This window comes from Schistocerca cancellata, chromosome 3 (genome assembly GCF_023864275.1).
Source record: "Schistocerca cancellata isolate TAMUIC-IGC-003103 chromosome 3, iqSchCanc2.1, whole genome shotgun sequence".
Classification (NCBI taxonomy): Eukaryota; Metazoa; Arthropoda; class Insecta; order Orthoptera; family Acrididae; genus Schistocerca; species Schistocerca cancellata.
This window is the reverse complement of record NC_064628.1, coordinates 393,411,476-393,437,522: the sequence shown is the minus strand read 5'-3', so window position 1 is coordinate 393,437,522 and position 26,047 is coordinate 393,411,476. Positions and strand designations below refer to the sequence as shown.

The following is a 26,047-nucleotide window of genomic DNA, read 5'->3' as shown; positions in this document are numbered from 1 at the left end:
ATTTGTGGTACAACTGGACCAAAAGAAGAGATCAATTGGCAGGACACATTCTGAGACATCTAGGGATTACCAATTTAGTACTGGAGGAAAGTGTGTGAGGTAAAAATCCTAAAGGGAGACCAATAGATGAATACACTAAGGAGATTCAGAAGAATGTGGGTTGCGATAGTTACTCGGAGATGGAGAGGCTTACACAAGATAGAGTAGCAGGGAGAACTGCATCAAACCAGTCTTTGGACTGAAGACACCACCTAAAGTATGCTAGCAGCAAGACACAATCAGTGCCTTTTCTGCACTGTAGCAATGGAACTATTATACACTCCTGGAAATTGAAATAAGAACACCGTGAATTCATTGTCCCAGGAAGGGGAAACTTTATTGACACATTCCTGGGGTCAGATACATCACATGATCGCACTGACAGAACCACAGGCACATAGACACAGGCAACAGAGCATGCACAATGTCGGCACTAGTACAGTGTATATCCACCTTTCGCAGCAATGCAGGCTGCTATTCTCCCATGGAGACGATCGTAGAGATGCTGGATGTAGTCCTGTGGAACGGCTTGCCATGCCATTTCCACCTGGCGCCTCAGTTGGACCAGCGTTCGTGCTGGACGTGCAGACCGCGTGAGACGACGCTTCATCCAGTCCCAAACATGCTCAATGGGGGACAGTTCCGGAGATCTTGCTGGCCAGGGTAGTTGACTTACACCTTCTAGAGCACGTTGGGTGGCACGGGATACATGCGGACGTGCATTGTCCTGTTGGAACAGCAAGTTCCCTTGCCGGTCTAGGAATGGTAGAACGATGGGTTCGATGACGGTTTGGATGTACCGTGCACTATTCAGTGTCCCCTCGACGATCACCAGTGGTGTACGGCCAGTGTAGGAGATCGCTCCCCACACCATGATGCCGGGTGTTGGCCCTGTGTGCCTCGGTCGTATGCAGTCCTGATTGAGGCGCTCACCTGCACGGCGCCAAACACGCATACGACCATCATTGGCACCAAGGCAGAAGCGACTCTCATCGCTGAAGACGACACGTCTCCATTCGTCCCTCCATTCACGCCTGTCGCGACACCACTGGAGGCGGGCTGCACGATGTTGGGGCGTGAGCGGAAGACGGCCTAACGGTGTGCGGGACCGTAGCCCAGCTTCATGGAGACGGTTGCGAATGGTCCTCGCCGATACCCCAGGAGCAAAAGTGTCCCAAATTTGCTGGGAAGTGGCGGTGCGGACCCCTACGGCACTGCGTAGGATCCTACGGTCTTGGCGTGCATCCGTGCGTCGCTGCGGTCCGGTCCCAGGTCGACGGGCACGTGCACCTTCCGCCGACCACTGGCGACAACATCGATGTACTGTGGAGACCTCAGGCCCCACGTGTTGAGCAATTCGGCGGTACGTCCACCCGGCCTCCCGCATGCCCACTGTACGCCCTCGCTCAAAGTCCGTCAACTGCACATACGGTTCACATCCACGCTGTCGCGGCATGCTACCAGTGTTAAAGACTGCGATGGAGCTCCGTATGCCACGGCAAACTGGCTGACACTGACGGCGGCGGTGCACAAATGCTGCGCAGCTAGCGCCATTCGACGGCCAACACCGCGGTTCCTGGTGTGTCCGCTGTGCCGTGCGTTTGATCATTGCTTGTACAGCCCTCTCGCAGTGTCCGGAGCAAGTATGGAGGGTCTGACACACCGGTGTCAATGTGTTCTTTTTTCCATTTCCAGGAGTGTAGTTGACAATGGTGCTAAAGCAGAGTTAGTTACGCAGCCTTCCAAAATTTCTTCACCAAAGAAGGCGAAGTAAATATTTCAGAATTCCAATCAAGAATCAAGAACAGCTGACAACATGAGTAACTTAGAAGTACATATCCTTGGAGTAGCGAAGCAACTTAAATCACTTGATAAAAGCAGATTGTATACCAGTTAGGTCCTTTCAAAGTATGCTGATGCAATAGCTCCTTGCTTGACAATTATATAAAACTGCTCACTCGATGAAAGATAACTACTCAAATACTGGAAAGTTGCACAGGTCATGCCAGTATTCAAGAAAGGCAATAGGAGTAACCACTAAATTACAGGCCCATATCATTGACGTCGATATGCTACAGGATTTTTGAACATATATTGTGTTTTAACATCATGAATCAGCTGAAAGAGAACGGTCTGTGGACACATAGTCCACACAGAATTTAAAAAACTTCATTCTTGTGAATTGCAACTAGCTGTTTACTCACATGAAGTTTTGATTGCTGTCATCGTGGAATTTAAAATAAATTATGTAATTTTAAATTTCCAGAAGATTTTTGACACCGTACCACACAAGCATCTTGTAATGGAATTGTATGCCTATGGAATATTGTCTCAGCTAAGTGATTGGATTCATGATTTCCTGTAAGAGAGATCACTGTTCATAGTAATTGACAAAAAGTCATCGAGTAGAACAGAAATGATTTCTGGCATTCCCCAAGGCAGTGTTACAGGGCCTTTGCTATTACTTACCTTTATAAACGATGTAGGAGACAGTCTGTGCAGCCTTCGGGTGTTTGCAGATGGTGCTGTTATTATTCTCTAGTAAAGTCATCAGAAGATTAATACCAACTGCATAAATATTTAGATAAGTTATCTGTGCGGTGCAAAAATTGACAATTGACCCTAAGTAATGAAAAGTGTGAGGCCATACACATGAGTGCTAAAATGAATTTGTTTAACATAATTTACACAATAAATCAATCAAATCTAAAGGCCATAAATTCAGCCAAATACCTAGGAATGAGAGTCACAGAAAATGTTATGGGGAATGCAAACCAAGGAGTGCGTCTTATTGGCAGAACACCTGGAAGGTACAACAAATCTGCTAAAGAGACTGCCTATATGACACTTGTCCGTCTTCTTTTAGAGTACCGCTATGTGGTGTGTGATCTTTTCCAGATAGATAGGATTAATGGAGTACACTGAGAAGGGCAGCACATTGTGTATTACTGAGAAATGGGAGGGATAGTGTCATAGACATGGCACAGGTTTTGGGGTGAAAATCAATAAAACAAAAGGTATTTTTTGTTGCAGTGAGATCTTCTCAAGAAATTTCAATCACCAACTTTCTTGTCTAAATGCGAAAATATTTTGTTGACGCCAATGTACATAGGAAGAAATGATCATTATAATAAAATTACTTCCCACAGTAGCCTCCCGCCCCCCTCCCCCACATATACAGAAGAATGTACCCCTGTAGGGCTCTGTACTGAGTGTCCCTCTCTTTCTGGTAGCCATCAATGGTCTAGCAGCAGCTGTGGGGTTCTCAGTTTCACCCTCCTTGTGTGCTGACGACATCTGGCTCTATTATTCTTCTTCTAGTGTTGGTGTCGCTGAACATTGACTGCAAGGCACCATACGAAATGCGCAGGCATGGGCCCTCACTCATGGCTTTTGATTTTCCACTCCCAAGGCTTGCGTCGTGCACTTTTATTGATGTAGTACCATTCACCCACAACCAGTACTTTACCTCAGTGACCAACTGCTCAATGTGGTGGAGACTTATCGCTTTTTAAGACTGGTCATCGATTCTTGGTGGACATGGATTCCCCCCGTCTCCCAGATTGAGTGAAAAGTGCTGGCTGCACATTAATACACTTTGTTGCCCAAATAACACCAGCTGGTGTGCAGACCGCACTACCCTGCTGCAACTTTACAAAGCTCTGATACAGTCCCGCCTCGATTATGAGAGTCTGGCACATGGTTTGGCATCGCCCTCACCGTTGCAGGTATGGTTCTGATATACCACTGTGGGATTTGTCTTGTGACAGGAGCCTTTCGAACTAGCCCTGTGAACAGCTTACTCGTGGAGGCTGGCGTCCCTCCATTGTGGATCTGGCGCCAACAACAGCTTGTCCAGTATGCTATCCACATTCGCAGCTTCCCTAAGGATCTGAACTACTGTCTTCTCGAAACTTCCTAGCAGATTAAAACTGTGTGCCCGACCGAGACTCGAACTCGGAACCTTTGCCTTTCGCGGGCAAGTGTTCTACCATCTGAGCTGCCGAAGCACAACTCACAGCTTTACTTCTGCCAGTATCTTGTCTCTTACCTTCCAAACTTTACAGAAGCTCTCCTGCGAACCATGCAGAACTAGCATTCCTGAAAGAAAGGATACTGCGGAGACATGACCTAGCCACAGCCTGGGGGATGTTTCCAGAATGAGATTTTCACTCTGCAGCGGAGTGTGCGCTGATATGAAACTTCGTGGCAGATTAAAACTGTGTGCTCGACCGAGACTCGAACTCGGGACCTTTGCCTTTCGCGGGCAAGTGCTCTACCATCTGAGCCTTTCCAAACATGCTAATCCATCTGCTGCAACAGTGCCCCAGATCAGGGATTATGATCATGTTTTACATCTGGTCTATCCTCTCTGAACTACAGTTGTTTCTCTTCCAATTCTCCTCTAGACCCACCATACACCTCCATGGTGCATCCCTTGGCCACAGCTTCGTCTTGACCTGTCACAAGGTCGCAAAGACTCCATTCATATTGAGGCCCTTCGCTGCCAATTTTTGTCCATCTTTGGCACATCCCAGGGTTCAGAAGTCACCTACACTCATGGCTCGATGGTTGCTGGTCGTGTAAGCTTTGCTTATACTTATGCGAGATATAGCGAACTGCTTTCCTTGCTGGATGGCTGTAGTGTTTTCACTGCAGAATTGGTAGCAATCTCTCATGGTCTTGAGCATATCCGTTCCTGCACTGGTGGGTCCTTCCTCATATGCAGTGACTCCTTGAACAGTTTGCAAGCTCTCAACCAATGCTATCCTTGCCATTCCTTGGTAATTACTATCGATGATTCCCTGTATGACCTTGAACAGTGTGGATGCTTAGTGACCCTCGTCTGGACCCAGTGTGGATGCTCAGTGACCCTCGTCTGGACCCTGACCATGTCGGGATCCCGGGGAATGAACTCACTGATAGCCAGGCCAAACAGGCCACCAGTAAACCGACTCTTGGAGATCAGTATTCGAGAAACAGTCCTGTGATGGGTTTTACACCTTCAAGTATTGTGTGTCTGGAATGTGGTCTGGCTCATTCTGACTTCACCAAACTAACTGCTGGTGATAAAGGAGACTACAAATCTGTGTAGATCCTCCATGCAGGCATCTCACAAGGGCTGTACCGTCCTTTGCCGGTTCCACATCAGCCACACTTGACTGACTCATGGTTATCTCCTCCATAAGGAGGACCAACCCCACTGTCATTGTGATGGCCGTTTGACAGTGGCCTACATTTTGCTGGACTGTCTCAACCTAGCCACCCTGTGGCGGACTCTTGATCTCCCTGACTTGCTACCCCTGGTGTTAGGAGATGATGCCCCAGTGGCTGAGTTAGTGTTGTGTTTTGTTTGTGAAGCGGGCTTTTATCACTCTCTTTAAGGGACGACTGCTTAATGTTATTGGCCCATTGAGTGGTTGGTTGTCCCGTGCAGTCCTCACCCTACCTACTCTTTTACTCTTCTTCACACCCTCTTGTGTGGTCTGTTAGACTCGTTTGTCTTTTGTCTATCTGTGCTTCTCTTGTCCTGTCTGTGCTGCTGGTCTTTCGAAGACAGTTTCAGAGTAGGGTACCTCTGGTAAGTGGCGGAGGCTGGGGGATGTATGTCCCCTCATTCCACTCTGCTTTCAGGGGCTTCCGGCTGCTCCCTAGATGGGGCACCTTGCTTGCCTTTCCTCCTCTGTCTCCTGTTCTTCTTTTGTCCTTTACCTCAGCTTCACTGACATTGGTAGACCTCGGGGTTTTCTTCCCCTGGGTTTTGCGTCCTATGCTATCTCGATCCACAGTCATATAGATCTGTCTGTTCGAGGACTGAAGAGACTGGTGACTCAGTAATTTTGTCCCTTTAAGCATCCAACTAACCAACCAAACAACTTTAATTTTATTTAATGAGAGATACTTAATGAACATTGTGAACATATATATGTAACATTATCATTGCATAAGTTGTGCATATTATCGTAGTTCTTATTTACTTTTGTTTATGGCTTCTTATTTCACTGCAGGTTTGTCAGTTTACTGCCTACGACCAGCTGAAATAGTAACTCCAGCTGCATAAGTTGTGCATATTATCGTAGTTCTTATTTACTTTTGCTTATGGCTTGTTATTTCACTGCAGGTTTGTCAGTTTACTGCCTACGACCAGCTGAAATAGTAACTCCAGCTGAAACTGAACAGCATAAAACTTTATGGGCTGTTCTTCGAGACAAGCAGGTAATAAACTCACCAAAGCAACTTTTCCCTTTTGGGCATGACCTAGCGTAGCTTTGTGATTTAGTGGATGTAAACAACTCGCTATCTGAATATTAGAATATAAGTTTGCAATAAAAAAAAAAAAGCAATATAGTAATTTCTTATAATTTATTTCCAGTTTTTGAGAAGTGTGTGTGTGTGTGTGTGTGTGTGTGTGTGTGTGTGTGTGTGTGAGGGAGAGAGAGAGGGGGGGTAGGGTGATGGAGGGGGGGGGGGAGGGGGTGATCTGCTCTGGTTTAGAGTTACTAACAACGGAGAAACCAGGATAGGATACTGGTAATATTATCAAAAATGTAGATTGCTACACACCATATAGAGGACGCATTGTGTCGCAGACAGGTACAGTGAAAAGACTGTTACACGTCTGAGCTTTTGCCCAAAAAGCCTTCTTCTAAAGAATCATTCTTTCTCTTTCTCTTCTTTCCTGTGTTTTACCTGTTGCCTTCTTCAGAAGAAGATCTTTTGGCCAAAAGCTCAAATATTTATCTGGCCTTTTCTTGTGCCTGTCTATGACTCAACTTCTCCTCTATATGGTGTGTAGCAATTTACACTTTTAGAAATATAAGACTCTTGCCTATGTGTATCACGGTATAATGTCTGTAATAGCCAGTGTCGCATAACATTCTCACAGAGCACTGTTTACTAATGAAAGCCAAATAAGTAAGTCTACTGGGTATGTTTTATATGTTTGCCACTGTGTCACTGTTGCTTTCTTATTATGCTTGACTGTGCTTAAGGGAAGTTCTCGATAATGGAATAATGCAGTCCCAAAATATGTCCTAATAATGAATTGCACATTTTGGACAACTGGTGCACAATAATCTCCATACTGGTATCATTAAACAGTTGTACTCTGGATTCACTATGCATAAAAATGTCATTGAATCGTATTTTGTAAGGCAAATCATGACAGATGTTTGTTAGTGGTTTGTGCAGCTAATTGTAATATCAGTTTGTACCTGCTGGTAAGCTCTGTACATCTGCATATAATTCAATTTAATTTTTGTTTGTTTTTGAGTTACGTTCAGGCAGTTGTCATATACATGACATGTATATATCAGTATAGATAATATATGTAAAAAGAAAGATGATGGGACTTACCAAACAAGAGCGCTGGCAGGTCGATAGACACACAAACAAACACAAACATACACACAAAATTCTAGCTTTCGCAACCAACGGTTGCCTCGTCAGGAAAGAGGGAAGGAGAGGGAAAGACAAAAGGATATGGGTTTTAAGGGAGAGGGCAAGGAGTCATTCCAATCCCGGGAGCGGAAAGACTTACCTTAGGAGGAAAAAAGGACAGGTATACACTCGCACACACACACACATATCCATCCGCATATACACAGACACAAACAGACATTTGTAAAGGCAAAAAGTTTGGGCAGAGATGTCAGTCGGGGCGGAAGTACAAAGGCAAAGATGATGTTGAAAGACAGGTGAGGTATGAGCGGCGGCAAATTGAAATTAGAAATTAGCGGAGATTGAGGCCTGGCGGATAGCGAGAAGAGAGGATATGCTGAAGGGCAAGTTCCCATCTCCGGAGTTCTGACAGGTTGGTGTTAGTGGGAAGTATCCAGATAACCCGGACGGTGTAACACTGTGCCAAGATGTGCTGGCCGTGCACCAAGGCATGTTTAGCCACAGGGTGATCCTCATTACCAACAAACACTGTCTGCCTGTGTCCATTCATGCGAATGGACCAGCAACAAACTGTCCATTCGCATGAAATGGAACACCCTCTATTTTGGTGTGATGGGTTTGCTTCAACTTGTTTTCTTTCTTTGCAGATTTCAGAGTAAGATTTTTTTTCAGTTGTGTTAATGTATTTTAATATATTAACTTGCACTCTGTGTTTACCTTAAAAATATGCTGCTACAACACCAGTAACTTCAGTGATGCTCCCATCTGTCTCATTTTGTGCAAATGTAGTCTTCTGGGCAACATGTTATATTTACTATCTGCTATTTAGTCATAGATGTGCCGATGTGTAAATGGCTTTCATCTTTTCAGTTGGCAGTGATGAGTGAACAGTTGTTGATACATGTAACACGAGTGCTAAATGTGTTTGTACATGTCCTGGAAGAGACAGTCCCCAGCACTCCAGCTCCGAGACCAGCATTACCTTCTTTGCCAACTGCACCGTCTCTTTCTCCAATCAAGCGAAGAGGCAGAGATACTGAGGTCTTACGTACTCGTGGGCTGTCACCTTCCAAAGGTTCCCATGGTGAGCATTGTTGAAAGCATACAGAAATCAAGCCTGTATAATTAAGAATGTGTTCGTAAAATTTTGTTTGGATAGGAGCCTATTCTACAAAAGCCGCGCGCGCGTGTGTGCGTGTGTGTGTGTGTGTGTGTGTGTGTGAGAGAGAGAGAGAGGGAGAGAGAGAGAGAGAGATATATATATTATTTTAGACTTTTTAGTATTTTTGTGTCCACTTCTGAGTCAGACCATCTGTAGGTTAGTGGTGACCTGTCTTCATTAATTTATTTATTTATTTAATCTTTTGTTGTTAACCTTTCCGTTGCTAGACCCTGTGTTGAGGACAGATTTGTAATCCCTTAATCTTATTGCTTGTGCTCAGTGCCTCAGATTTATGTTGCTACCTGGGTCTGAGTTACTCAGCAGCCTGCCTTGGTCATTCTGAATATTTCTTGAGATGTGGCGGTGACAGCTCTTACAGTCACCCTGAATTTTGTTACTGCCATGACAAAATAAGAACAACAGATGAAAAAATAAGTTAAAGTTTTTGATTGAAGCTTCTCTTCAGATAAATAATTGTGGTAACCATAACACAGAGATGTGAAAAATGCTTGCATACACATTTCTAGCAGTTCTGGACATTGTTTTACTAGCTTGTTACTTTGGCAACAAACCTCTTTTGATACACCTGAGTGATTGAGTATTTTTCTAGTGATTGAGTATTTTTCTTAGATACCTTGTAGTGCATTATGGGCAGACAAAACCCAACTTCTGTCTAACAGCTCCATACGTATGAGAGCCTTTACCTTGAGCTGTAGCATTGCCCTGCAAGCTGACTGTTGCTCTGTTTCATCTGTCTGTTCTACTGTCAAACAGTGGAAAATCTGTGTACAGTGATGGTCATCTGCATGGCACCATCCTGTGTCACCCTATCCTAGGGATCCTTTGTAACCAATCAGAATCTCAAAATACTTCACCTTGTTCAGATTCATTGATGGCATTTTCATAATCTGGATCAAGGCTGAGGACATCCTAGACACATTCCTCCAGAACCTCAATATCTTCTTCCCTCTTCAGTCCCACAAGCTACCTTCTTCATTGTTGACCACCAGCCCTGTTTCACAGATATATCCCCCCCCCCCCCCCCCCCCCCCACATACACAGACTGACTGGCCCTAAAAGGGAAACACCTCCCTGTATGTCAGTGGGCACTCAGGACTGGAACAACTAAATCATGTCCTCAGTCAGCATTTCGACTACCTTTTGCTGCACCCTGAAATGAGAAATATCTTACTCATTCTCCCTACTAACCTACTGAAGTTGTGGGTTGACTAAATTATCTGCAACCACTGGGCAGTATTCTGTGTGGATGTGATGCCAACGAGCTGTCTGTCCTCATGAATGGACACCACCAAACAGTGAACAAGAGATAGCTGAATCACTCAGTTACTGAGCAACAAGATGTACTTGAATTTAATGATTGCTTCACAGCCTGCACATCTGGATTTTTCCCACAGACACCAGCTACTCTGAATTTTACACGTGGAAACTCGCCTTACAACATATCCTTCGATCCTGGACTCAAACTTTGCTTGTCCCTGTCCTCCATCTCCTCGTTTCTCACATTATTGTCTCCTCCATTCCCTACTCTCAGTCTGACCTCACACAAACCAACTATCCCCCCCCCCCCCCCAGCACACTTACATTGTCCTCCCCCTCTCTCTGCTGGTCTCCCTGCCCCCCCCCCCCCCCCCTCCGCCCCAGCACAAAACGCCTCCCAATGCTGCACCCAGCATTCCACCATCCTGTTCCTGCCACGTCCCTGTTCACACGTAGCAGTACAGCATCTTCCCTCACCCCCTACCCTGCTGCCCGTCGTTCTTGCTGCATTCACCTCTTCTGTACACTCATTACCCAACCCAGCCGAGATTGCCATTTACAGCAGTTGGGCCTCAGTGCGTGGAGATGGCAGAGGACACATGCATGTTTCCACGTCTGACAAGGTTAATAGTATTGAACTGTCTTATTTTATGCCGTCTACGCATTGGTCATACCAACCTCTCCCATTGCTTCCTCCTATGTAAAGAATCACCCGCACAATGTGGTTGTGGAGCCACACTGACAGTATCCCACAAATTGGTGGAATGTCCCCTTCTTTTGGCCGTTAGTGCTAAGTATAGTCTTCCCGATTCCTACATTTAATATTAGCAGACGATTCACAGATGATTGAACTGGTCCTTAGTTTCCTCTGTGAAAGTGGTTTTTATTTCCAGTTATAAGGTTTTACTTTACTCTTGGAGCAGGGGCAGGGTGGTTGTGGTTGGGGCCTCTCTGCTTGTCTTATCAGTCTGGGACCCCATGACCACTCTCCCGTGGAAAGACTGCCCTTTATTCCCAGTTTTTAGATTTGGTCTTACCTTTTATGACTTTTACTGTGTGTGTTTTAACTTCATTATTTTATAATTTGACTCCTCTGACTGGATTTGTCCACTTTTAGCGGAACCTCTTTCTTCTGTGACTAACTTAGGAATTATGGAAGTGATGACTTCACCATATGGTCCCATAAACCCTCTCAGTCAGTCAATCAGTCTTCTTTTGAAAGAAAGATGTACCTATCTGCCTCTCAACACCTCGTCTATGTGGTGAGTTTAGGTTTGCTTCCTTTTAACATGACATACTTAGGGTAATGGCACGGTGTAGCAAATGGGTGATTGTAGTTTACTTCTAAAATCATTTGGCACTATGTGCCAGAATTTACGTATTGCAAGCTTTTACTCATATTATGTTTACAATTTTTCCTTTAAAGTAGTTTTGGAACCCTCTCTTTGACACCTCATAATGGATGTCAGTGTAGCCACAACATAGCAGAGTGAATGCGGCGTAATCAAGATCAGTCACTCTCAGTTAAATATGCTTGATTTTTTGTTGTTGCTGCTGACACATGTGATGTAGATGTAGCACCAAATTGCTGCACTTTTTGAACACTATGTCATGTACAAATTACAAGCTCTAGGTTCCACTCCTTAGCGTAGCCACTTGGCTCTCACAATCTTTCTCAGTTAATATAGGTTGTTAGATTCAAGTATTCATAGATTCAGCTTAACTGGAAGTAGTTCAGTGGTCTTTTGGAATCTGAGAAGAACTGCACCGTGATCCAGACACACCTGCTGCACCTGGGAACATGGTGAAGTAACGATGGAGCTATGAGTTGCCGACAAGACACAATATACGAGCTGATATACATACATATTCTAAATGATGATGCCTTGTTGATGCAGCCACAGTCTTCTGTCATTGGCTGGTTGTTTCATTTCCATGTAACTGTCACAGCCTTCCCTCTTTTCAGTGTATTCAAAATCTGAATACCTTCCTCAGGGAACACGTGAAATAATGACGAAGGTAGGGGGGCATCCTTGTCTGACACATACAGTTTTCTATTTTTCATATATTTATTTTTTGCAATGGTGATATTCTTAAGCAAAAGGTTGCAGAGTTGAACACTTAAATATTTGTTACATGTATCTTTGATTTGCAATGTAAGCTGGTAATGAATGCTATTTGGCTTACATGGCATTATATTTACACGTCTGTACTATCTCTGGACAGTTCACATTGTGGTTTCATGTTGGGCACCATCTAGAGATGGAAATGTATGTTTGTGACAACTCAAATTTCTTTCTGCTGGAGTATATTGTAAATGCCTTTGCTATTGTTTAAAATTTCTAATCCTAGCACCATATTACATTAACAAGTGCTGATTATGTCTCATTTATAATTAAATGAAGCTCGAAAGAGACAACCAACTTCATCCAGCAAACAAATCATAATGTAATCCACTGATCTATCTGAAAACAAAGGCATAAGGCCCAAAAAGCATTGTGTGGGAGAAAATAAAAAGTGACTGACACAGATAATTATTTTAATTCATCTTTTATCATCATAAACAGTTGCAGTTTCCAAACCAAAGTCCAAATGGCTGATATGAGGTTAAGGTGAGGAAGGTTGAATAAGAGGGGCAGGTCGCTCAGACCCCTGATGGAAGTAAAACACCTGTTGTGTGGACAGGCAGAGGCAAAGGTGAAGGGGGAAGTCGGAAGTCAGCTGCACCAGTTTAAGTTCAGAGGTAACAGAACAGAGTGACATGTAAAGACAGGTGAAAGTGGGAGAGAAATGAGAAGTGAAGTGAATAATCAATTAATAATTTGGAGGAAAGTGGGAAAAGATTGGGTGATGAAGGAGAGGGAGAGGGAGAGGGAGGGGGAGAGAGAGAGAGAGAGAGAGAGAGAGAGATATGAGAGATGAGATTAGCTAATGCAATTCTACTGTGAGGAAAAAAACGGCGTAGTGTTAACACTGGCTAAGTCCAGGAGGTTGGTAGAATTTAAGGATATGTTAGAGAGCAAGTTCGCATTGCCAGAAGATACTTTTGTGGTAAGGAAGATACGCCATTGAATGCAGGTCCATAAGATTTAACCTATACTAACCCCACATCTCAGTACCTTACAATGCAGATATTGGAAAAGCAGTTTCAAAAGGAATGTTAGGGCCATGGAAAATAAGTTTTCAGAGAAAAGTAGCTGTTAACCTGTTCAGTACGAGGAGTGCTCTGGCACATTCCTCCAGTCCCCAGCAGAGACTGGGTGTTTGTGTTGTCCACATCATTTCATCGTCATTCGTGAAAGTAGCGAGTCTGGACTGTATAAAGATTGGGAATTTGTATGGGTGCTGATAACCTTGCAGTTGAGTGCCCCACAAATCATATCTCATCATCATCATCATCATCATCCAATCCATAGCGTGTGATGTAGGGCATACCGGTATGCTTCCCCTACCCCTTCTCAATGACTGAGAACGTGCCCGCACATTCGCTGTCCGTAATGGGAATTTTGACCTGCGTTGTGGGCTTGTCTAATAAGACTTTATGTTTGACTCTTCATCAAAAATACATAGCCCAATTGAAATGTACAAATTTATGAATTAAAAGTTACTGTCGAGGCAGTTTTAGAACTTGAAATTAGGATTTTGATTAATTAGAAAGTTCACATTTCAAAAATTATAATCTGAGTCATAATCAAATCTAAATAAATATATATGTATATCCTTCATTTTTTAAAACTCTCACATAAAATATTAAAGTGTCACATATTTATGAGAATACTGAAAACAGGTTGTTATGCATAATGCTAATATATCTGTGGAGACAGGGCAATCATTGGAAGTTTCCTGTCTTTACATATTATCTAGACAAACTTGGCACCTCTTTCTAATTTTTCTGCTTCTCTCTTCAGCCTTCCCCAATTGTGTTTGGAAATGGTCATAGTGTCCTTTGAACCCAGTTCTTTTTGAAGCTTGACTTATTGTTGGTGTCTGGGAAATAGGTATTGTATTCTGAATTACAAAAGCCTTAAAAGACTTTTTTGCCTATTTTTTATTATTTATTGCATATATATTATGTAGGTCTGTATGGAGAAAATTTATTCTGAGTTTTTTCATCCATTTAAGACTATTTCTTTGGATCGGGTAATACACCACCATTTGATCGAAATGGTTGACACTACCCATTCGTTCATTGTACTTCAGAACTATCTCAGGTTTCTGAAATATAATGCCTTGATGCATCATGGTATCAACCATTTTCTCAAAAAACTCCAAGCTGATCATCATTACTTCTCTTTTGTCTTTCCATTTGAGTACACAAAATTCACTCTTCATTATAAATATCTACAGTTTTTCCGGAGGGTTCCAGTAACATATGTGTTCCTTTGAAGATGTTCTTGTATGAGTTTGGCACTATTATAGAAATTATTCATAAATAATGAATGTCCATCCCCCAGGCTTCAATCCATTAATTTATGGACAACTGAACAGCATGTCCTCTTCCACTAACCTCTTGATCAGTCACCTGTATATGTAATAAGTCCCAGAACTAACCCAGATGACTAATTCAACATATAAAATTTAATTCCATAAGGGTGAAAGTTGTTTTTTACGTATTGTTGGAACATGAATCTAGCTCTCCACAGAACCATGGTTTCATCTTGTATTAAGAATTTTGTAGGTAGCATAAGTCCTGTGAGAAATGTCTAACAAGGGTTGAATTTGTGCAGCCTGTCAGCAGGTATAGGTTCACTGGGTTCTGGATTTTTTCAAAATGCAAAGCTTGCAAGATCCCAAAAAATCTGTTGTTGTTGTTGTGGTCTTCAGTCCTGAGACTGGTTTGATGCAGCTCTCCATGCTACTCTATCCTGTGCAAGCTTCTTCATCTTCCAGTACCTACTGCAACCTACATCCTTCTGAATCTGCATAGTGTATTCATCTCTTGGTCTCCCTCTACGATTTTTACCCTCCACGCTGCCCTCCAATACTAAACTGGTGATCCCTTGATGCCTCAGAACATGTCCTACCAACCGATCCCTTCTTCTGGTCAAGTTGTGCCACAAACTTCTCTTCGCCCCAATCCTATTCAATACTTCCTCATTAGTTATGTGATCTACCCATCTAATCTTCAGCGTTCTTCTGTAGCACCACATTTCGAAAGCTTCTATTCTCTTCTTGTCCAAACTATTTATCGTCCATGTTTCACTTCCATACATGGCTACACTCCATACAAATACTTTCAGAAATGATTTCCTGACATTTAAATCTATACTCGATGTTAACAAATTTCTCTTCTTCAGAAACGCTTTCCTTGCCATTGCCAGTCTACATTTTATATCCTCTCTACTTCGACCATCATCAGTTATTTTGCTCCCCAAATAGCAAAACTCCTTTACTACTTTAAGTGTCTCATTTCCTAATCTAACTCCCTCAGCATCACCCGACTTAATCCGACTACATTCCATTATCCTCGTTTTGCTTTTGTTGATGTTCATCTTATATACTCTTTTCAAGACACTGTCCATTCCGTTCAACTGCTCTTCCAAGTCCTTTGCTGTCTGTGACAGAATTACAATGTCATCGGCGAACCTCAAAGTTTTTATTTCTTCTCCATGGATTTTAATACCTACTCCGAATTTTTCTTTTGTTTCCTTTACTGCTTGCTCAATATACAGATTGAATAACATCGGGGAGAGGCTACAACCATGTCTCACTCCCTTCCCAACCACTGCTTCCCTTTCATGTCCCTCGACTCTTTATAACTTCCATCTGATTTCTGTACAAATTGTACATAGCCTTTCGTTCCCTGTATTTTACCCCTGCCACCTTTAGAATTTGAAAGAGAGTATTCCAGTCAACACTGTCAAAAGCTTTCTCTAAGTTTACAAATGCTATAAACATAGGTTTGCCTTTCCTTATTCTTTCTTCTAAGACAAGTCGTAAGGTCAGTATTGCCTCACACGTTCCAGTATTTCTACGGAATCCAAACTGATCTTCCCCGAGGTCGGCTACTACTAGTTTTTCCATTCGTCTGTAAAGAATTCGCGTTAGTATTTTGCAGCTGTGGCTTATTAAACTGATTGTTCGGTAATTTTCACATCTGTGAACACCTGCTTTCTTTGGGATTGGAATTATTATATTCTTCTTGAAGTCTGAGGGTATTTCGCCTGTTTCATACATCTTGCTCACCAGATGGTAGTAGAGTTTTGTCAGGACTGGCTCTCCCAAGGCTGTCAGTAGTTCCAATGGAATGTTGTCTACTCCGGGGGCCTTGTTTCGACTCAGATCTTTCAGTGCTCTGTCAAACTCTTCACGCAGTATCGTATCTCCCATTTCATCTTCATCTACATCTACATCCTCTTCCATTTCCATAATATTGTCCTCAAGTACATCGCCCTTGTATAGACCCTCTATATACTCCTTCCACCTTTCTGCTTTCCCTTCTTTGCTTAGAACTGGGTTTCCATCCGAGCTCTTGATGTTCATACAGGTGGTTCTCTTATCTCCAAAGGTCTCTTTAACTTTCCTGTAGGCAGTATCTATCTTACCCCTCGTGACATAAGCCTCTACATCCTTACATTTGTCCTCTAGCCATCCCTGCTTAGCCATTTTGCACTTCCTGTCGATCTCATTTTTGAGACGTTTGTATTCCTTTTTGTCTGCTTCATTTACTGCATTTTTATATTTTCTCCTTTCATCAATTAAATTCAATATTTCTTGTGTTACCCAAGGATTTCTACTGGCCCTCGTCTTTTTACCTACTTGATCCTCTGCTGCCTTCACTACTTCATGCCTCAAAGCTACCCATTCTTCTTCTACTGTATTTCTTTCCCCCATTCCTGTCAATTGTTCCCTTATGCTCTCCCTGAAACTCTGTACAACCTCTGGTTCTTTCAGTTTATTCAAGTCCCATCTCTTTAAATTCCCACCTTTATGCAGTTTCTTCAGTTTTAATCTACAGTTCATAACCAATAGATTGTGGTCAGAGTCCACATCTGCACCTGGAAATGTCTTACAATTTAAAACCTGGTTCCTAAATCTCTGTCTTACCATTATATAATCTATCTGATACCTTTTAGTATCTCCAGGGTTCTTCCATGTATACAACCTTCTTTCATGATTCTTAAACCAAGTGTTAGCTATGATTAAGTTTTGCTCTGCGCAAAATTCTACCAGGCGGCTTCCTCTTTCATTTCTTAGCCCCAATCCATATTCACCTACTACGTTTCCTTCTCTCCCTTTTCCTACTACCGAATTCCAGTCACCCATCACTATTAAATTTTCGTCTCCCTTCACTATCTGAATAATTTCTTTTATTTCATCATACATTTCTTCAATTTCTTCATCATCTGCAGAGCTAGTCGGCATATAAACTTGTACTACTGTCGTAGGTGTGGGCTTCGTATCTATCTTGGCCACAATAATGCGTTCACTATGCTGTTTGTAGTAGCTTACCCGCATTCCTATTTCCCTATTCATTATTAAACCTACTCCTGCATTACCCCTATTTGATCTTGTGTTTATAATCCTGTAGTCACCTGACCAGAAGTCTAGTTCCTCCTGCCACCGAACTTCACTAATTCCCACTATATCTAACTTTAACCTATCCATTTCCCTGTTTAAATTTTCTAACCTACCTGCCTGATTAAGTGATCTGACATTCCACGCTCCGATCCGTAGAACGCCAGTTTTCTTTCTCCTGATAACGACATCCTCTTGAGTAGTCCCCGCCCGGAGATCCGAATGGGGGACTATTTTACCTCCGGAATATTTTACCCAAGAGGACGCCATCATCATTTAATCATACAGTAAAGCTGCATGCCCTTGGGACAAATTACGGCCATAGTTTCCCCTTGCTTTCAGCCGTTCGCAGTACCAGCACAGCGAGGCCGTTTTGGTTATTGTTACAAGGCCAGATCAGTCAATCATCCAGACTGTTGCCCCTGCAACTACTGAAAAGGCTGCTGCCCCTCTTCAGGACCCACATGTTTGTCTGGCCTCTCAACAGCTACCCCTCCGTTGTGGTTGCACCTACGGTACGGCTATCTGTATCGCTGAGGCACGCAAGCCTCCCCACCAACGGCAAGGTCCAAGGTTCATGGGGGGAGGCCAAAAAATCTATCCCTGCCCATACTGTGCCGAAAGCGTGGTAATTCATCATCATCATCTTGGGCAGTTTCCAGCCTCTGGACGAGTCTGTATGGAACATAGGCCTCTCCATCATCTTCTGTCTCACCACCATCTCTCTATATTCACCTTGGTCCAGTCTTCTCCTTTCTTCTCGATGCGTTCCTCTACTCCTTTCAGCCATCTGTCTCTCGGTCTTCCTCACGGTGTCTTTCTTCCAGTTTCATCTCGTGTATCCTCCTGGGTATCCTCTTCTCCTCCATTCTCTTAATGTGTCCATGCCATCCCAGCCTTGATTTCTCTATCTCCTCCTGTAATGGTTCCACCTTCATTAACACTCTGATCTTCTCATTTCTTAACCTGTCTACCTTTGTCACTCCAATACTGTTTCTCAAGAATGTCATCTCACTAGCTTGTACTTCTTTTCGCTCTTCCTTTCATAACCCAGGTTTCTGATGCAAATTTCATGTTCGGGACATAGTATGACTGATATATAACCTTTTTACTGATTTGGAGTACATCTTTGCTCCATATCAGGCTTCTGACACTCTTCCGAAATGCTTCTGCTTTTCTCTCCTGCTCGTTTATTTCTCTGTTGTTTTTTCCATCTTCCTGTATCAGACTTCCTAGGTACTTGAAACTCTCCACTCTCCTCAATCATTCCCCACCAATTGTTATTCCAGTTCTGATGATCATCTCACTCTTACGTATACTAAATTTCATCCCATATTCTTGTACTGCTCGTTCCCATACGTCCTACCGCCCTTGTACTTCCTCCTCCTTATTCCCCCAAATCATCATATCATCTGCAAACACCATAGCTTTCATCTTCCTTTCACCAGTTACTTGTGCTACTGTACTCATTATATCACCCATCACTAAAATGAAGAGTAATGTTGAAAGTGCACTTCCTTGCCTCAAGCCATTCTTCTGTTCGATCCAAGCTGATCTCTCTCATCCATTTTTCACACAGCTCACACTTCCATGGTACACTTCCCTTATCCTCCAAATTATCTGTTTTGCTACTCCTCTGTTCTCCAGGGCTTTCCACACTTAGCTTCTACGTACACTATCATATGCTTTTTCAATGTCCAGGAAGGTCATTAGTAGATCTATTCCATATTCGTAGTGATGTTCCTGCAATTGTCTTACTGCAAAATTAGATCCACTGTGGACCCTCCTGTTCTGAAGCCATGTTGCTCTTCTCTCATTCTTCCTTCTAATTTGTCTGAATTCGTGCTTCTAAAATTTTCTCAAAAACCTTTGCAGTGACTCATCAATGTTATCCACTGATAGTTCTTGCACTCTTTTCTATTTCTCTTCTTAAAGATCAGGGCAGTTATTCCCTTCTTCCATTCTCCTGGGATCATCTTCTGTCTCCACACAATTTTCGTTACTTGATATAGCCATTGTAACCCCCCACCCCCTCTCCTGCTGCTTTCACCATCTCTACACTTACCTCATCCAGACCTGGTGATTTCCCTCCCTTCATCTTGCCCAATGCCTCTTCCACTTCCCCCCATGTAAGGTGTTTTTCTATTTGCTGTTCCTCCTCATTTTTCTCCTCTGCTTGTTCCTCCTCATCCAGGTCTTCATTCAGGTTCAGGAGTTCTTCAAAATACTCCTTCCACATATTCTTGAGTTCCTCCTCATTCTCTACATATTGTCCACTTTTGTTCACCATTCGAGCATAATCTGTTGTAACGTTCTTCTTCCTTTTACTTTTAATCACCCCATATAACACCCCTTTTGAACCTTCACTATCCTCCTCCATCATTCTGGTCCACTGTTCCATCCACTTTCTTCTTTCCTCCGCCACCACTCTTTTTGCTTCTTTCTTTCTTACCTGCTACTCTTCTCTATCTCTACTGTTCTCTTCTCGAAATGTACCATGAAGGCTCTATTCTTCTTCTGTACTATATCCTTTGTTTCCTCATTCAACCAGGGTGTTTCTTCCCATCTCTCTTTGTTGCTTGTCCTCCCACATATTGCTTCTGCCGCACTTACTAATGTTCCCTTGAATATACCCCATTTGTCTTCTACCATTTTTGGTTCATCCTTTGGGATGCTTTTCTTTACTATTTGTAGGTACTGTAGCCTGCTTCCTTCCTCCTTCAACTTCCATACCCTTGTACATCTTTCGTGGTTATCCTTAGTCTTTCTCAGGTTCATTACCAGCAAACGGGGTCTCTATCCAAGGCCTCTGATGGTATTACCTTAATGTCAGTGATGTTCCTATTCATCTCACTATAGTACAGGAAGTAGTCAACTATCGACTTTCTTGTCTTGACTATACCTGGTAATCTTGTGGCTCTCTCTTTTCCTGAACCAAGAGTTCCCAACCAACAAGCCATTCCTTTGACAGAACTCCAGTAGTCTTCCACCTTCCTCGTTTCGGCAGCCCAAACCCTCTGGTCCAAGCACACTTTCGCAGCCTTGTCTTTCTCTTCCAACATGTGTGTTTAAATCCCCCTTTACTATCATATTCTTCCTTCCCATCTGCTTCTGCATTTCCTCTTCATACTCTTGCTTCACCTCAGAAGCGCAACCCTCCTGCAGTGCATACACTTGTATTAGCTCTGTGGTAGTCCCCTTGAGTGATATTTTGGTCTTCATCATCCTGTCACTTATTCTCTTCACTTACTCTTTTAATCCATCTCTTGCTACTATTCTGACTCCATTTCTCCTTCCCTCCTCATTTCCATTCCAGTACAGTTGGTAGCCTTTCCTCAGTTATCTCCTTCCTTCTCATTTCCATCTTGTTTCAGCTAACCCCAATAGGTTCTTCAGCTAACCCCAATAGGTTCTTTCCATCGTACCGTACCATCTCCTCCACCTTTCCAGTTAGTGTTTGTATATTTAATGTTCCAAATCTTAGTCCTTGTTTATAGCCAATGGTAATCCGAAAAGTGCAAAATTAGTGTTCCATTAATCACTTAGTCTGTTTAGTGGAATGGTTCCCATGTGGTAAAGTAAACCAAGAAGCATCCTGAATTTTTCTACCTCCTGGGGCTTCCATTTTTTTAACCAGTGTATTAGAATGTGTGGCCATTCTGCCTAAATATTGGGCATAAACATTTGCTTGTGTCGCAATACGCTCAAGGAGTTCATTGGTTAGTAAGAGGTTTAGGAAGTCTAATGGGGTATTTAGATGAGTCATGTCAACAGTTTGTGCAGTATTTATTTCAAAAGGTACGTCAGTGGTGCGGTGGCTTGCCTGGTCCCTTTTCTAGGGACGTCTATTTGGAGCAGCTGAAGGTACACCTGTCTGAAGTGTCAAGTGAGGTGCTTGGGACTCATCATCTTCATTTGAATCCTTGACTCCTTCAAGGAGTAGAACAAAAATTTTCTCCACCAGGAACTACTACTCATTATTTTCACTGATGTTTCCCGGGATGTCCTCTTCTTCATCTGTTTGGATCCTCAGAAGTTTTTTAGTGAAGAGTGTGGTCCTCACTTGCTTGGAACTAAACAAAAGTAAATGAACATACATGAAAGACAAACCAGAAATCCAGTTTTGTGTATTTGAGATACATCATTTTACCAATGTCTGCAATGTCAGATATGAAGTAAGGAAGTGTAAACAAATGTTTGTTTTTCAGCCATATTTTACAAAAGAAATCAATATTATTCAAATAAAATGTGTACAGTAGACACTAACAAGAATGGAGCAGAAATAGGATAAGAACACTTTGTAAGTGATTTTGTGACAACTGCATTATTATCTGTTTCTCCATCAGAGTCTTTGGTTGACTCTGATCATAAATTGTCAGTCAGAGTTCAAAAAAAGTTCAGAAACCTTGTTGCTGCAAGAAGCGTCCTAGACGTAGAGGAAGTGTGCAGTGTGGGTGCTAATGTTGAAGGCATGGGATCTGAGGAAGGTGGTGGAATGGGTTCAGACCTGCCAGACCATCTTTTACTTCCTGTAGTGCAAACCATTCTGATTGGAAAATAAGTTAATTTTGTAGGATGGAAAAAAAAATTATGGAAAATATTATTGTCAAGTGTTAAACCAGTCAGAATAACATACATGTTTAGACAAGGAGTTACTAAAAAAGTTATTTGTTCCATAAATCTACTATAACATGTGATTGTATCTTGATTATATTTTAAAAATATATTTATTTATTTAATGATTCAACATAACAATTGAATCAAAATGTGTAAAAAGTGTGCTCTACTTACCTTGAGTTTGCAGAATTGCTGCAGGCAACTGCAATGGATGTTAGAAAAACAAAGACATGCTCATGGTTCTCTAAGCCTTTCAGAATCACTGACAAATCGCCTAGAGTGAGGTAGATGTAAAAGTGATGCACCAGTGCGGGTTGGCAGGCTCTGTCATTGCATAGGGGTATGGAGAAATGCGCCGGTACGCCCTCAGTCACTGGCTACGGGTAGGAGGAGAGTGCCGGCATGCACCTCGTGTCGAGAGGGTTAATGATAATATGAGAACAGAAAAAAATATGTCGTCAAACAGTATGTGATATTTGAAAATACAAATTATGTTGTGAAGTAAGTGTTCATATGAGTGATCTACTTGTGCATTACACTAAAAATGACTGTAAGACAAAAGGACCAGATTTGTTAAATCTGAGATCTGATTTCCTTCCAGTAGTAGAGAATGATAACTGTGGAATACAAATAAGAATTTGAGAATGCAGAACATTGCACTAACAATGCGAAGGAGCAGGTAATTTCCATGTGCAAAAAGTCCGTTATTTGCCATTGAGGCTCATGAAGTGGTAACTCAAGGCGGTCCAAATATCACTGGTTTAATATAAATGAACAAGTTTCACTGAGTTAAGTATTGATTCTGTATTAAAATGCAATAGTAGTGCATCATTTGATCATTTGCATATATTTAAACATTTAGCTACATGTTCTGTGGACCGTAACTTTGGTCTCCCACTATGATTTGGAACATATCAGTTAGTGTACATGTGGAATACAACTTCTCAGTGAAAAATATAATAACATGCTCAGTATTTACAAGACTATCTTTTACGTTAATCTTAAGGTGCCTTTATTTTTATCAAACAGATTAAAATCCAGTATGAAATGATGACAGTATTATTTATTTATTTATTTATTTATTTATTTTTACCACTTACTTTTTATTTACACGGATCAAGAGGCTTGGATATGAGGTTGCAAGAAACGACCTTGGGCTATTAACAGCTCGCGCATTTGCACGTGTGTGTGTGTGTGTGTGTGTGTGTGTTTCCCACCTCTCCTCCTGAATCACTGGACCAATTTCAGCCAAACTTGTTACACATATACTGTAATGTTAGGTGACAGTTTCTGTGAGTGTGAGAACCCCTACCTATCAAAAGGGTGTGTGTGGTGGGGGGGATGAATCAGAAGTGCAGCCCGCGACACGTGAATTCACAACCTTCATCCATCCATTATTTGTGCATTTAGCGATTTACAACAAGCTTTACACACAATTTCAAACCTGCACACTTTTTTTTCTCACTGACAATGCCTTAAAAATGACGAAAGTAAAATGTTTATTGCTTAGTTTTTTCCGCTGTTCGTGCAGCAAAAGTACTGCATGAGGCATGACGTTTAATTTATTGCTTCTTTACTACTAACTGTATTCATAGGGACCAGAAAAATTCACATTTTGCGGTAAATGCGAAGTAGATGCAAATTATGCCTCAAAATGCAAAAATGGGAAATTACTTAATAGATGCAGTTTCATAGCGAATTGTGTCTAGATGTCCTATTTTATCAGAGATAGTTTGAAATAGCTTTATTTTCTGCATATAAATTTCGAAAATGTAACTAATTTTCAGTTACTGGTATTTATGAGGGCTGTTCAATAAAGAATGTCAATAAAGAATGATCATAATTTTTTTTGACAACATACCGATACTGATCCTCATAATTTTGATGGTTGTACTCAAAGCAGTCTCCCATGAGTGCGACACACTTGTTCCAGCGTTTCTGCCAGTCTTCAAATACATGTTGGAAACCATTTTTCGAGAGGTCCTTCAAAATCGCCTCTGCAGCCTTCACCACTGCTTCTGTTGATTGATAATGATGCCTCCCACGAAGGTGTTAGGGAATACAAAACAGTCACATGGGGCTAAATCTGGGCTGTTGGGAGGGTGAGGGATGGCCTTCACGTTGATTTTTGCAAGATATTTAGCAACAACATTGGTGATATGCAGCCGCGCATTATTGTGGTGCAGCATGCAGCCTGCTACACGGAAATGTGGTCTTTTGCACCTGATATGGACTTGCAATGTTTTCAGGACATCCCTCTAGTATTGTCCAGTTACTAATATGTGTGCAGGTACAACATGTTGATAAACCATTCCATGAATATCAGAGAATGAGATGACCATAACTTTCCCAGCAGAAGCAACTACTTTTGCTTTTTTGGGGATTGGTGGTGAAGGAGATTTCCACACTGAGCTTTGCTGTTTGCTCTCAAGATCAATATGATGTAGCTAAGTTTCAGCAGCAGTGATTATATTTGAAAGAAACTCTTCCTCTAACATTAACTTAACTGCATGCAGACTTGCTTCTGTATGTCCTATTGTTCAGGAATTAACAGTCGTGAAACCCATCGAGCACAAACACATGTATTGTGTAATTTTTCTGTCACCAATGTGTGGGTGGCACCCAATGAAATGTTCAGTATTTCAGAAAATGATCCTAAGGTAATTCATCGATCCTCTCTCACAATGACAGCAGCAGTGTTGGTGTTTTCTTCCGTAAGAGCAGTAACTGGAACACCGGGTCCATCTTCCTTTGAAATTGATTGTCTCCCCTATTTAAACATTTTAAACTACCTTCGAGCTGTGCTGTAGGGAAGAACAGACTCTCCATAGGACTCCTGTAACATCATATAGGCCTCAGCTGAGGATTTGTTGAGACCAAAGCAGAATTTCAAAGCCGCATATTGTTCCTCATGTGCTATCTCCATTGCAGCGGTAGGCGATACTGAACATGTGTGACGTTGTGTGCCTCTCACAGGTGAGAACCAGGAGTCCCAACAATGAAACTACTACTGCATGTTTTTTGCACATGCTAACAGAATATCATAAGATTAAGTTTTAGCGTGAGAAATTATGATAATTCTTTATTGAACAGCCCTCGTAGATCATCTGGCGAAGACTAATTTGAAAAGATAATGTGTGTAAGAACCTGTTTGCAAAATAAAAAGTATATGAATGCAGTGACGTGTATCATGCACTCAGTGATCTGGTGCCATGCCAATTGTGGGCAGTTGAGATTGCTCTAGTTAAGATACACGACGCATAATGCATCGTAGTATTCAGCCTTGAGACCTAGCATTTTATAATAAAGAAACACACACATTTGTTAGCTAATGCAGTGTGGACACTTTTAACATGGCAAATTAGGTGGTGGATGTATTGAACAGCGGTTGATCAAATACCACTTGACGCTGGGCCTGAACTACATCGTTAACATCGAACCTCAAGAAGCAATTGCGCTATAGCCGCCCCTGAATAGGTAGTGTTGTGCGTTGCTCATTGTTTTCTTATTTTGAAATAAGTGAAGTGACTACTCCTGGACCGTCACGGATTTCGATTGTGACCCTTGCAATACCAGAAGAGATGCGCAATCTCTGACAGTGCATCAGTTCTGCTGTAGGCAGGTGCGTTGAGAGAGGGAGGCGGGGCTTGTTTGCCCACACCTCTCCTATCCCCTCTGATGGTCAAAATTCTCATGTGTTAATGCTCACAACTATCTGCCACGATATCCTATAGTGCCCACTCTGGGCGCTATAGTGATTGGAAAACAAAATCTGTTACATTTTTGTACTGCACTGAAATTTTTCCCCTAACATTAAAATACAGTTCCGCATGTTCGGTTCCAGCTCTACGCTAAGTGCCTTCTCAGTTTTATCTGTAGTGTTGTCAAGTGTCGATTGCAGAGCTATAAATGCCCATGAATGGGCAAAATTAATAGTCTACAGAATTTTTAGTCTTTGGATGGGAAAAGACAAACAGTGTCCAGAAACATCTTAAATCGGAGATTCGCTCAGTTCACCCGCAGGAAAATGCT

The 26,047-nt window shown here is 42.2% G+C and overlaps 1 protein-coding gene across 1 annotated transcript in view; it reads left to right on the top strand.

Moving 5' to 3' along the window:
* Positions 1-26,047, top strand: part of LOC126175120 (huntingtin) — a 539,564-nt gene that overhangs the window by 199,928 nt on the left and 313,589 nt on the right. Inside the window, exons 17-18 of the mRNA XM_049921673.1 lie at positions 6,161-6,255; positions 8,311-8,524. Coding sequence (XP_049777630.1) covers positions 6,161-6,255; positions 8,311-8,524 — 309 coding nt within the window. The remainder of the gene's footprint in view (positions 1-6,160; positions 6,256-8,310; positions 8,525-26,047) is intronic.